The following is a 12,974-nucleotide window of genomic DNA, read 5'->3' as shown; positions in this document are numbered from 1 at the left end:
CGATAATGATATTAGTGATTCCGATAATGACGTTGTTGCTGGTGATTCTGAAGGGTCAGGTGACAGTGATGATGTGATGATTGTGAGATTGTGCAGACAATTAGTGACCTTGACAGAGACAATGACAATAGTAAGGACTATATTGGTTGTTTACTTGTGATGATATTGGTGATGTGAATGGGGTGATGAGAATAATGATGATGGTGGTGGTTACGGTGGGAATTTTCACGGTAATGTCGGTTATTACGATGTTAATAATGGTGATGACAGAGTTCAACCATTGGAATTTCATCCATTTTTTCAAAAACTACTTAAGTATCTACGGGGCCAAGAACAAATGGGACACTGCTGGCGGTGACAGACCCCCGCCCTCTCCTCTCCCAGAGCTCCCTTCCCCAGCCCAGAGCATCTTTGAGCAGAATGCCTGGCCTCCAGCTGACTGCCCTTGGCCATGTGTCTTTCCAGGGTGAGGCCGCCTCCTCTGAGCGGAGCCCTGGGGAGTCCCCAGAGAAGAAGGATGGCCTAGCCCAGATTGCCCCAGACTTGACTGTGATCCAGTTTATCAAAGGTAAGTGAACTGAGGCCAGTGGTGGGGCCAGAGGGGCACATGGGACTGTACAGAATCCAGCCCTTCCAGCCTTTGTTGATTCACCTTCCACAGCTACAGGCCCTTCATGAGCACCATATATTCCTGGTCAGTCTTTGCTCAAAGGGTCCCCTTTGCCTGGAACATCATTTTTTTTTATCGCTACCTATTAAAATCTTTCTTGTCCCTCTAGGTCAAACCACTCTGTCCTTCCCCCAGCCTGGCTCTCTCTCCTCTAGGCTCTCCGAACCTCAGGACTCCTGTGTCAGCTCAGATCTGTACTGTCCAACCCTTCTACCAAGCAGTGAGCTCCTGAGGCTCAGGGTCTGTGCTGGCTCATCTGTGACCCTTCTTCTCCTCCCACCATGGAGCCTGCAAACAGGAGGCTCTCAGTAAATATTTATTTTTATTAAAGTCCTTGGCTGTGGCATGGGCCAGAGGAGCTCTGGGCTGAAGTCCAGAAATCTGGGCTTTTGTCCTGGGCCCTTGCTCCTCTCTGGGCCTCAGTTTCTCCATCTGTACAGTGAGAGGTGAGATCCATGTCACTCTGACCCTGAGACTATGAACTAAATTGATCAATAACCAGGGTCCATATTGTGACCACACCATCCTTTCTAAAGAGTCTGATCCCACAAACACTGAGTGCCTGTGGTCTGCCAGAGCACTGGACAGCAAGTCAGAAGATCTGGTTTAGAGGCCTGCCCCTGACACTGACCAGCGTACTATCTTTTACAGGTTACTTTCTTCCTCTAGCCAGAGTTTCCTCATCTGAAAGATTGGGTCAGTAATCCTTGCTCTGCCTCTCTCAAGGACGGTTAGGAGACTCAAATGGGAGGATGAATGGAAGGTCCTTCATATGGATTAAAAAACTGTGCTTGTATTGATATGATACAATTATTCTTTCAGTCATCACCCCTGCCCTCCTGTTATAATTCTGACCATATCCCAGGACAGTAAATTGAGTTGCCTGTGGTTTAGGAGGGTGATAACCACAGAGTTTGCTTGAACCACCCCCCCATCCCCAAAGAATTTTGCAATAGGAAGTTAATTAGGCCCACTTCTTGGGGCCTAAGTTTTGGTGCTGAGGTGCCAGTGATCTAGCCCCTGGTTCTCCAGTACTCTCAGGGAAAGGGGGGCCTGGAACCCAAGAGGCTGGGCCTAGAGACAAGGGCTTAGACTCCCTAACCTCAGGTCACCCCCAGCTGCTAGAAGGCCCTAGTGTGCTGTTCCATGGAAGAGCTTGTTAATCATTGCTTTGGCTTCAGCCCAGCGGAAAACTGGGGCCAGTCGCTGAAACTGGATCCTGGAGCAGGTGTCCTGGGCCAGATTATCTCTGATGGTTTCAGCTCCTACATGATCCTAGGGGAGACCAAGGCATGGCCGGCACAGGCCCTGTGGCTGGTCAGCCACCCTGGCTTCTGGGTTTTCTGCTGAGCTCCAGAGGTGCCAGTCTGATCCAAAGGCTTGGCCTTGACCACCTAGGACCAGTGGGGAGGCAGAGGGAGGAGGAAACATGGTCCTTCTGCTGGAGGAGTCCTAAACTCAGGGGAAGACAGTCTCTGAGCTAAGGAAAGGCTATCTGATGGGGGAGACATAGTCCCTGAGCTGGGAGAGGCCCTGTTTGATGGGAGAGACACAGGTCCCTGTCTGCTGGAGGGTACATAGTCCCTGAATGGAGTGAGAACTTGTCTTGTCTAATGGAGGAGACCTGGCTTCTTTGCTGGAGGAGGCCCCTGTCTGATAAGGGAGACATAGTCTCTCAATGGACAGAGTCCCTGGCTTGTCTGATGGGAGGAGACATTGTGCTGACTTAAGGGAAGCCCCTGTCTAGTGGGAAAGAAAGTCTCTGAGCTGGAGACAGCCCTGGAGTTCCCCTTCAGGCATCCTTATTTAAACTAAAGGCATAGCCCTGCCCTCCGGGGATTTTCCATCTGTTCTAGGGGCAGGTTGGAGATGCTACAGAGATAGAGAACGGGGACAAAGTGTGCTGCAGTGATGAGCCCAGGAGAACGGGATGGAAACGGTCCATGAGATGGAGCCCTCTGGAGTCAGGGAGCCAGAGGCACAGGAACGCAGGATGGGGTGGGACTGGAGGGATAGAAGGGATAACGACCCTTACACGAGGAACCAGGAAGCTCCCAGCAACTCCTGGCCTGGCCCAGACCTTCCTAGATGAACTTGGGCGAGTCCCTGCTCTCTCTTGGCCTTACCTGCACCATGAGGTCACCCATACAGCTTGGGCCAAGCCCAGGCTACTCCTGGCCAGGACAGCTCAAGAAGGGAGGGAAGCTGGAGCAGCTCGCTGGGGTGAAGGCCCGGCGTCACTCTCTCCCCGCTCCAAGTGCCACTGAGTGCACTGCGTGTGTGGCAAGGAACTGAGGACAGGAGGAAGGCCTGGGACAGGAAGAGGGGGAATTCCACAGCCCCAGCTCCCAGCCACCCTGCCCAAGAAAACAGTTCTTGGCCAGGCTCAGGGGGCTAGGGAACCAGCTGGCTTGGCTGGCCATGCTCTGAGGACAGAAACTCCCTGGCCCTGCAGCTGCAGGAACTGAAGGGAGCCCCGCTTTCACCCCCACTCGGCCCAGAGGAGCCCATGGCCATCTCCCCCCACCAGCCCAGCCTCGCAAGTGTTTAAAGCTCCTCTGGTGCCTCTTCTTCTTTTATTTAATTTTTAGAAAATTTTTTTATTTTTATTTTTTTATTGTCTGTGTTGAGTCTTTGCTGCTGCAAAGACTTTTTGTCTATCTGCAGTGAGCGGGGGCTACTCTTCGTTGTGGTGCCCGGGCTTCTCATTGCGGTGGCTTCTCTTGTTGCAGAGCACTGGCTCCAGGCATGCGGGCTTCAGTAGTTGTGGCGCGTGGGCTCAGTAGTTATGGCTCGTGGGCTCCAGAGCGCAGGCTCAGTGGCTGAGTCACACGGGCTCAGTTGCTCCTCGGCACGTGGGATCTTCCCGGAGCAGGGATCAAACCCGTGTCCCCTGCATTGGCAGGCAGATTCTTAACCACTGCACGACAGGGAAGCCCCAATGCTTCTTCTTAGAAAGGTCTTTTCTCCTCTGTCCCTCACACCTTATGTCTAACTTCATCTCGCCTCCTGAGGGCAGAAACACGTCTTTCTCTCTTGTTGTTGGTGGAGAAAGAGTCCCACAAAGCCTTCTGGTCCGTCACCTCGGCTGCCCCTGCTGATGAAGGCCCTGAAGCTCAGAGTTCAAGACCAACCCAATGTCATGTGCCCTTCAGTTTAGCAGACTTGCAACGAGGGAGACCTGTACACAGGCATTGGTTTAGGAGGCAGCATGGGAGCTGAGGGCTTCAAAGCCAGAGCCGTCTCGTCTGTTCTTGTTTCCATGCTTTTGCCCCTGCTGCGCCCCTATAGGAATTCCTTCCCCTCCACCTCTCCAGATCCTCTCATTCTTCAGACCCTACCTCTGTCCTACCTGCAAGAAGCTGCCCAGCACCAGGCCTGCTCAGCTTCCACCTTCTCTGGAGGTCTTAGGTTCTGCTCCAACATTTGGCTATTTGATCACCTATTAGTCTGTATGTCCATTCATTCATTGTCTCTTCATTCACTCTCTCACTCATTCCATAAGTATTTTTTGAGTGCCTACTGTATACCCTGGGCTGTGGAGATTCAGCAATGGACGCAACAGATAAAAATCCCTGCTCGAAATGAAGCTTACATTCTGCTGGGGTGACAGTAGAATGGCTAAATGAGTAAAATGTGTAGTATGTTAGGTAAAGTGCTGTGGAGAAACATAAACTAGGAATGGGGAAATCAGGGGAGTGGGCGCTGTCCCATGTTGGGGACATAGAAGGGAAAACAAAGGCCTGGGTTGGCTTGGAAAGAGCTATTGCAGGACAGGATGGAAAGGACTGAGTGGGGGTAAAAATGAGATGAATAAGTAGAACAGAAGATATGCGATGGGATGAGATGAATGAGACAGAATCAAATAGGATGGTGTAGAAGGGAACTACATGGAATCGCATTTTGAGTAGAACTGAGTGGAAAGAAGTGCAATTGAATAAAATGCAGTCTAACTCAATGGAATGGAAAGCAACCGAATTTCAAAGATGGAATATTATTAAATGGAAAGGAGTCAAATGTAATGGGATGGAACTGAATGCAACAGAATTAAGTGGAATGAGATGGGATGGAAAGAATAGAACAAATTGAACAGGCAGGATGGGACAGAAACACGTGGCATGGCCAGTCCACTCTGATCTTCCCTCCCCTCACCCCAACAGTCTTTCCCAGGGTGATGCTGCGGACCCTGCGCCACCCCATCTTCCTGCTGGTGGTCCTGTCCCAGGTGTGCATGTCGTCCATGGTGGCAGGCATGGCCACCTTCCTGCCCAAGTTCCTGGAGCGCCAGTTCTCCGTCACAGCATCCTATGCCAACCTGCTCATAGGCTGCCTCACCATCCCGTTGGCCATCGTGGGCATCGTGGTGGGGGGCATCCTGGTCAAGCGCCTCCGCCTGGGCCCCATGCACTGCGGCACCCTTTGCCTGCTGGGGGCTCTGTTCTGCCTGCTTCTCAGCACGCCCCTCTTCTTCATGGGCTGCTCTACCCACCAGATTGCAGGCATCAACCACCAGCCTGGGTGAGTATGTGCCAGAGCCTGTGAGTAAAAGCTGCAGGAGGGTGCCAGAGACACGGGAGGGGGTGGCCCGAATAAGGCCAGGTCAGTGGGGCGCCCCCCACCTCAAATCTCCCCTCCCCTCCCCTCCCCTGCCCGCTTGGCTCAGCTGTGAACAGTGGGACTTGTCTCCTGAAGGCTCCAGGGAAGGTGTCAGGCACCACTAGGTAGGGATGGGACTTCGTGGGCAGGACAGCTCAGGCCTGGGGCAGGGTGGAAGATGAGGCAGGACGAGGCCACTTGTGTGGACGGCACAGGTAAGAAGGCCCCTATCAGGAGTCCTGCAGAGGGGACTTATGCCCTGGGAAGGAGTTGGCCTGGAGACTTCAGAGATCCTTGGTCCTTAGAGGCTGGGAGCTAAAATTCTGCTGTTCCATGACCCTAAAATTCCAGAGTTCTTTTCCACATCTGTGGGGCAGCAGGGGGAAAGCCTGCTGATGCCTATCTCCCTTCTCCTTCCCCCACCCCGCCCACAGTCCTCTATAGACATAGACCCTCTCCCCTGGGAACCGTCTTGGAGACAGTGTTGGAAGTTCCATTGCTGCCTCTTCTCCAGAATGATTTTGCTTTTCCTGGGAAACTGCTCCAGGCTTAGGTTGGCCCAACACCCAGCTAGAATCCCCCAACTTGCTCTGTTCTCTCCTCTCCCTTGGCATCTCCTCCCTCCACCCAGGGGCCAACTTTCCACACCCAGGGCTCCTTCTGTGTGACTACGGGGACCTCAGCCCAGAAATGCTCAGCCCTTGCCCCTTCTGTCCCAGCTCCCACCTCGCCGACCTCTCCCCCATCTCCCTTCCCTCTCCCCTCCTTCCCTGTCCCTTCTCCTTTTCCCAAAGGTCCAGGGTGGGTCCTTCTGTCTGCAGAGCCTTGTTCTAGGCACCGAGGTGGGGCTTCAGCCAGGCCCTCATGAAGCCCCTGGTCTGACGAGGGAGCCAGGACATTTTCATGACTTTTAGAGTAAAAAGTAAATGAATATTTTACCACAATTTTTTAAAAAACCAAATGGGAAAAAGTGAGCCTACCTCACATGCCTCATTTGTCTCTTCTTCTGAAGCCTCTCACCTTGACCCTGACATCTCATCTCATCCAGGTTCTCATCTATATTCTTGCAATTTATTCAGCTTTGGGTTATAATTCATTGAAGAAGCCTTTGGGGACCAACTGAACAAACTGAGAATTTCTCAAACTCCAGCACAACTAATGGTACCAACAGCTGCTGAGAACTGAGGGTCCCCTACACGTCCAGCTCCTCCCATATTCCATATTATTAAACCCTCACGGGATCTCCGGGATGGGTCCTACCATTATCCCCATTTCACAGATGAGGATAGCAAGGCTCAGAAAGGTGGAGTCACCTCTCTTCTGATCTCCTGCCCCTGGGCATCCCTGTACCCGGTCAGACTAGAGCGGAGTCACTCCTGGGACTTGGGGGAAGGCCCCCAGAAGGGAGTCAGGTGGGTCTAAAATGTGCCCTAGACAGTGAACAGGGCAGTGAGAGTGAGGGAAAGGTCATGAGACTGCAGGATGGCGACGGGAAGGGGAACCTGCAGAGCTGACAGAGAAACTGAGGCCAGAGAGAGGCAGGAACAGGTCAGAGATCCCACAACTACTCAGGTACTCTGACTGGGCCCCTCACATACAGTTCTAATTTTCCCAGAAAAGGAAGCAATCCAGCTCATTGAGATAAAGGCACTTTTCATCTGAGACTAAATTCTGAGAAGAATTTACCTTATGCTCCCTAAAAGAAAGGGTCATTGAGGAGCAGAGATGTTTGCAGAAGCAGCTCAAAGACTTGTAGGGTCTTGAGGCTGGAAGGGGGTCTCAGAGCCTCTGGTCCAGACTCTGCTCCGCACTTCTCCCATTGGAGGCCTCTTGCAGCTTCCACTGCAAGGGGCTCACCATTGCCTGTCATGGAGCAGCTCTAACAGTGAAAAACCTCTGTGTGGAGCTGAAATCTCTGACCATGGTCGTCAGGGGAGGTTTCCGGGCTGAGGGAGCCCTGGCTCGTGGCCTGAGGGAGGAAGGGTCAGGCCAACCTTGCCGGCCTTCTCTCCCACCAGTGCCCAGCCTGGGCTGGAGCTCTTTCCAGGCTGCACGGAGCCCTGCTCCTGCCCGTCAGACGACTTTAACCCTGTCTGTGACTCCAGCGCTCGGGTGGAGTACCTCACGCCCTGCCACGCAGGCTGCAGGAGCCGGGTGGTCCACGAGGCTCCAGACAAAGGCCAGGTGGGTCAGGCCTCTGGCCGCTCCCTCTGCCTCCCATGGGCTCTGCCCTTCCCACCTCTGTGCGCCTGCCCCACTCCCAGCTCTCAATGGTCTCACTCTGGCTCATCTCTCTGTCTGTGTCATCTGTCTCCTTCTGCTGGCAGATGTAGAACTTTATTCTTTCAATAAGCTTTCATTGCCAGCCTGGGCCCAGCCGTGTGCCAGGGCTCAGAGCACAGAGGTGAACCAAATCTGGCCCTGGCTGTCTATGCAGGGGAGGGGCAGAAGGAAGTAACTCAAGAATTCCAGGGGTGGTGATAGGTGGGAGAGGTGGTCCTCACAAGTACAGACAAGGATGCAAGGAGATACATCCCACCTGGGAGGGTCCCAAAAGGCCTCACGGGACGTGGCAGGTGTGCTGGATCTTCAAGCGTGGGCAGGCAAACTAGGGAAGGGTTTTCCAGGCAGGGAGGGCACATCACATGGTACACACACACACACACACACACACACACACACACACACACACACACACACAGTGTTTCAAGAAACTGCAAGGAAATTATTGGAGCAGAAGCATAAGGGTTCATGGAGGGAAAGCAAAGCCCAGACAAGGAAGGGCCTTGAATGCCAGGCCACGAGTGGGGCCTTTATCTGGAGAGCAGTGCGGAGACTTGGATGGGTTTTAAGCAGGGGAGTGACAGGGTCAGACCTGTGTCTTATCACATTTGAGGCCATAGTGCAGAGGAAGGTGAACAGAATGCAGGCCAGGAGACAGGGAGACCAGTGGGGAGGCTGGAGCAATGAGCTCATTCATTCAGTCAGTCAGTCAGTCAACAAACCTTCGTGGAGCCTCTCCTTTGTGCCAGGCCCTGTGCTGGGGGCTGAGGACAGAGCCAGAGCCAAGGGTTCCTGCTGTCAAGGAACTCCCAGGGATGTGGTTGTGGGAGAGAGGAGGAGTGGACAAGCATAACCAGCAGCAGTGCGTTCTATGTGAATCTTAGAAGGACCACCAAGACCAGCTGGTTCCTCCTCTCCTTTCCTCTCATTGCCCCCAAAGGACAAGTGGGGACAATGCTCACCTTCCTCAGGCCACCCCCCACCAGCTGGAATAAAGCATGTGTGTGTGGGTGTGGTGTCAGGCTGGTTGTTATGACGCCTCCCTCTCTCCGGAGACCCCCACTCCCATCATGCAGGACCCCTGCCGTTGTGTCCTGCTGGGCATCTGCATCTAAGCCCAAGACTCCTACAGGGAGAGACCTGGGCCCCACGGGCTGGCGCAGAGTAAAGCACCTGGTTGATGTTATTTCAGAAACCAGCCAGGCACCACCTGAGCTGTGTAAACTGTTCGCATTTGGAATAATCGCAATCCAGGCTTTCGAGCCTCCTAGCACTTACTGTCCTGACTTGGTTTGATCTCCCTGAGACCCTTCCAAAGTCCCCCAGGCCCTGGCAGCTGGGGTTGGATCCCCAAGGCAACAGTGAACTCCTATGGATAGGGGCCTGTGAGCACTGTGGCCAGGCCACCTGGTTCAAATCCCTGTTCCGCCTCTAACTGGCTCTGTTACCTTAGGCAAATTTTTTAATCTGTGCCTCAGTTTCCTGGTCTGTGAAATGGAGGTGATAGTATTGAGTGCCTACTATATACCAGGCACTGTGCTAATGTTTTACCCGGATAAATTCATTAAGTGAAGAGCCACATGACATAATCCATGAAAAGCACTCAGCACGGTGCCTGAGGAATTTTAAGCATGCAGTAATACACACTTCTATTATGCCCATTATACAGATGGGGAATGGAGACCCAGGAAAGGACCAGGCATTGCCCAAAGTTTTAATGCCAGAGCTGGGACTAGAGCTGAGGGCTCTGGCCTCTGAGCCCAGTCCCCTCTCCAGTGCATCCTCAGAGGTTGTGTTGGGTATAGTATTTGGAAGAGGGTGTAGCTGAGTCCTGGTCAGCACTCACGAACTGTCACCCTGGCCTGGAATTGTCTGTTGGTGAGCCTGCCTCCTCAGGCCAACCTGAGCTACTCAGCCTAGAGGTGGATCAGTCAGTGTCCAGCACAGCTGCACTCAGTAACAATTTATGAATGAATAAATGTGAGATTGGAAGGCTGGCAGCATCTAGGGCTCAGGGGGTGGGGTCCTAGGGATTGAGAATCAGAGGCAGCTGGAGAGATTAAAGTCATTCATAAGACGAACTTCCTGCCATGGAATTAGATGAATATGAATGAAGGGCTGGGAAAACCCCAAGAGAAAGGCCTCTAGCTTTTTTATCTCTCCCAGCAACCTTCTGCCTCCAGAAAAAAGAACAGGATAATTCTCTTCCGATAACCTGGCCTTGGCATATTTCTCCACTTACCTGTCCCTTTATTGTATCTCCGACCCAGCGGCTTGCTCAGCCCGTGGTGAGGGTCCAAACAGTGTGTGCTCAGGGGGGCAGGTACATATGGCGGTATAGCCTTGTGCAATGGCAAGCACCCAAACACCCAAGCTGGAATCCTAGGTCCCCAATCTCTCCTCTCTCTCTCTGTCTCTGTCTCTCTCTCTCCCCGTCTCTTTCTCTCTCACCTTGCCCTAATTCCACCTTCTAAATATCTCTCAAATCAGAATCCTTTTCTCCTTCCCCCTCCGCCTCCCTCCTGCCTCTCTACCAGCCTCCCCAATCAGGTCCATCCTCTTGCATCAGCCAGAGCAGATTTTGTGCTATCAGGTCTTATCTCTCCCGTGCTTAAAACCTTTCCAAGGCTCCCAGCATCCATCTCAGGGCTTCCCAGCCCTTTTCACATTGGGAAGAGTCTAAAGCTGCCAAAGCTGGAGGTGAAAGGCCCAGAGAGTTCCAGCTGCCCGGAGTTCACCAGGTCACCCTGAGGGCTGATGTGTTCCCTGCACGCCTGTCGCTCAGCTGAGGCCGAGGTCTCTGGGGCACACTGGTTGGGAAACTGTGATCTAGGGGCAGAAAAGAAAAGCCAGGTCTTCCTGGCTCAGCTTTGCTCCCATTGAGGCATCTGAGGACACTGGTGGTCTAGACCAATTCTGAAAGAATCTGAAAAAAGGTGGTTTTCCAGGCCACCTTGGGGCTGGGAATGAGAGTTGCAATCAAACGTGAGCCTGAGGACATTTCATTGCACTTTAGAAAAGGGTCAGCTTTTCCTCATTCTTCAGCCTTTGGTGGGGCCCCAGTTTTCCGGGCATCTCCTATTAGACTTTTCACCTGACAGGAAGGAGGTCTAGGACTTGTCCTCTGGCCCTGTAGCCCCCAACCTCAGAAAGCTGTGCTCCATTGCACAAGGTTCTGCAAACACCTGGCGGCCAAACCTTGTTTCAGGCCTCTGCTCGCCTCTCTGGGTTTGCCTCACTTAGTACTGAACCTGAGTATTTTTTCCTTCCTGCCAGCTCATAGATGCTCTCAGGACATTGTTTTCATTGTTTTATTTTATCCAGCATTTTAGATTGCTGTCAGCAGGATGACTGACAGGGCACCTAGTCCACCCTGCTTCTGGAAACAGCAGTCAGGTTCTCTTTCGTGTCCAGGGCTCTTCACAGTGTGGTCCCAGCACACACACACCCCACCCCCCATGCAAAGAGAAGGCCTCCCCTCTGCCTTCTCTTTGCATGCATTCTGCTCCCGACAGAAGGAAAGATTTGCTGGCTTCTTTCATGCCACTGTGATTTTACATTTAGCTTTCCCTCTACTCATTCCAATTTTCCTCTTGGTGAACTCCTATTCATTCCTCAAGACCCAAATCCAACACCCCTCTTTGGTGAAGCCTTCCTTGCACCTCCCTTACCTGCTAAACAAGACTCCCACTGATGCTATCTGCCCCTCTCCATCCTGTGCTTGAATCTCTCCTTGAGAATCCACTCTAGGATCCAGTGCCCTGGAAGACCTCAGTAAAGCGGGAAGGGGGAACACTGAACTGGAAAATCTGAATTCCTTCCTCAAAAATACTTTGTTGCTTTAACTCCTTGCACAGAAAGTCAGGAATTTGGAACATTCTGACATCACCAGGTGAAAGAATGAGTGAGTGTATGTGGTGTATGAGTGTGTGTGAGTATATAAGTGTGTGAGCATGTGTGTGGGGTGTGAGTGTATGTTTGACAGTACGTGTGCGTATATGTAGTGAGTGTGTGTATGTATGTGTAAGAGTGTGAGTACATAGGTATGTGTGTGAGTGTGTGTGTGTGTGTGTATGTGTGCTGTGTTGGGGGTGACTCTCTTCTAGTTCCCTCTCCCTGTCCTCTTCTCCACGTCCCCTCTCCCCACAGCCTCAGCCTGGGCTCAGCCCATTTGTGTGCAAACAGCCTGTGTCCAGCTACCTGTCAGGCTGCTCAAGCCATCCTGACTCAGGCAAGGGGTCAGAAATCCCAGCATCCAGCCAGCTCTGCCCCAGTTTGTGTGTGTCCACGGGTCTCTCATAAGCCTCCTGGGGCCTGACCCCTTGGCCAGCTGCTTGTCCTTAGACGTTTCTGAAGGCTCTTCTTCCCCCCTCCCCACCCTAGGTCTTCTATACCAACTGCAGCTGCGTGGTAGGGGGTGGCCCTGTGCCAGCGGGCTCCTGCGACTCGGCCTGCAGCCACCTGGTGCTGCCCTTCATGATCCTGGTCAGCCTGGGTGCCGCACTGGCTAGTGTCACCCACACACCGTCCTTCATGCTCATCCTAAGGTGAAAGCAGGGGCGTGCTGGAACCAGTGGGTACCACGAGGTTCTTAACCACAGGCAGGATAAGGGATCCTGAGGGAGGTGTTCGAAGAAGGAGGTGTCCTGGGCCCCCAAAGCAGACCAGGCTCTCACTGTCCTGTCTACGTCCTCATGGCAACTGCTGAGATGAAGTTTTCTCCCCATCTTACAGATAAGAAAACTGAGGCTCAGAGAAATTCAGGAGCTAGCCCCGGGTCATGTAGCAAGTTTTGGGTGGAATAGTACTGATGCCAAGGCCCAGAGCCCAGACCCCTACTTTCCCCAGAGGAGGAGAGGCCACACCTAAGCCCCTGCCCTGGCCTCCAGTCACAGTGAGGAGGAAGTGGGGGAGCGTCACCTGACTCTCCGCCCCACCCGACCTGCAGTGAGCTGCTCACAGGTGGTGCATCTAGAAATCCAAACCCCATCAGTGTGGTCTACGACTCTTCCACTTCAAGTCAACAAGCACTAGGTGCCCACTGTGGACCCAGCCTGTGCTGAGCACTGCCTCTTGGTCCAAGATCTTTCTGGCCCTTGTCCTGAGGGTGCCTGCTGGGACTGACAAACTGTCGCCTGAGGCCATAAGAGGACCTCAGAGCAGGATAATTCCAAATTTTCATTATGCTGGGATTATTTTATTCCCCATCTGTTTTCTAGAAAATTAGAAGGGGGATGGAGCCCCTTACAATATTAGAAGGCATGTAGATCCATAAACCAGGCTGGCTGCAAGAGCAAAAGTAGACGAGTCAGGTGCCCCAGCAGGCAGGCTGATTAAGAGAAGTTCATGCAGGCAGTGTACGGCACAAATTCCAACCCTTGACAGCCAGCAGCCGTGGGGTCTTGGCCGAGTCACTCAACCTGTC

General features: G+C 52.9%; 1 protein-coding gene across 5 annotated transcripts in view; it reads left to right on the top strand.

The window, feature by feature from the left end:
- The window catches only part of SLCO2B1 (solute carrier organic anion transporter family member 2B1), a 51,282-nt gene that overhangs the window by 34,419 nt on the left and 3,889 nt on the right, over positions 1–12,974 (top strand). For 4 of the 5 annotated variants that reach the window (XM_029206856.1, XM_029206855.1, XM_029206857.1 and 1 more), the window contains 4 exons: positions 466–568; positions 4,831–5,188; positions 7,285–7,450; positions 11,933–12,096. In XM_029206856.1, the coding sequence (XP_029062689.1) occupies positions 466–568; positions 4,831–5,188; positions 7,285–7,450; positions 11,933–12,096 (791 nt within the window). Of the gene's footprint in view, positions 1–465; positions 569–4,830; positions 5,189–7,284; positions 12,147–12,974 lie in introns of those variants that run through there. The other variant, XM_029206858.1, reaches the window with a different exon arrangement.

Source organism: Monodon monoceros, unplaced genomic scaffold (assembly GCF_005190385.1).
Source record: "Monodon monoceros isolate NGI ecotype Baffin Bay Population unplaced genomic scaffold, NGI_Narwhal_1 Super_Scaffold_7, whole genome shotgun sequence".
Lineage (NCBI taxonomy): Eukaryota > Metazoa > Chordata > Mammalia > Artiodactyla > Monodontidae > Monodon > Monodon monoceros.
The sequence above is the reverse complement of the archived record's forward strand: the minus strand, read 5'-3'. Positions and strand labels throughout refer to the sequence as shown.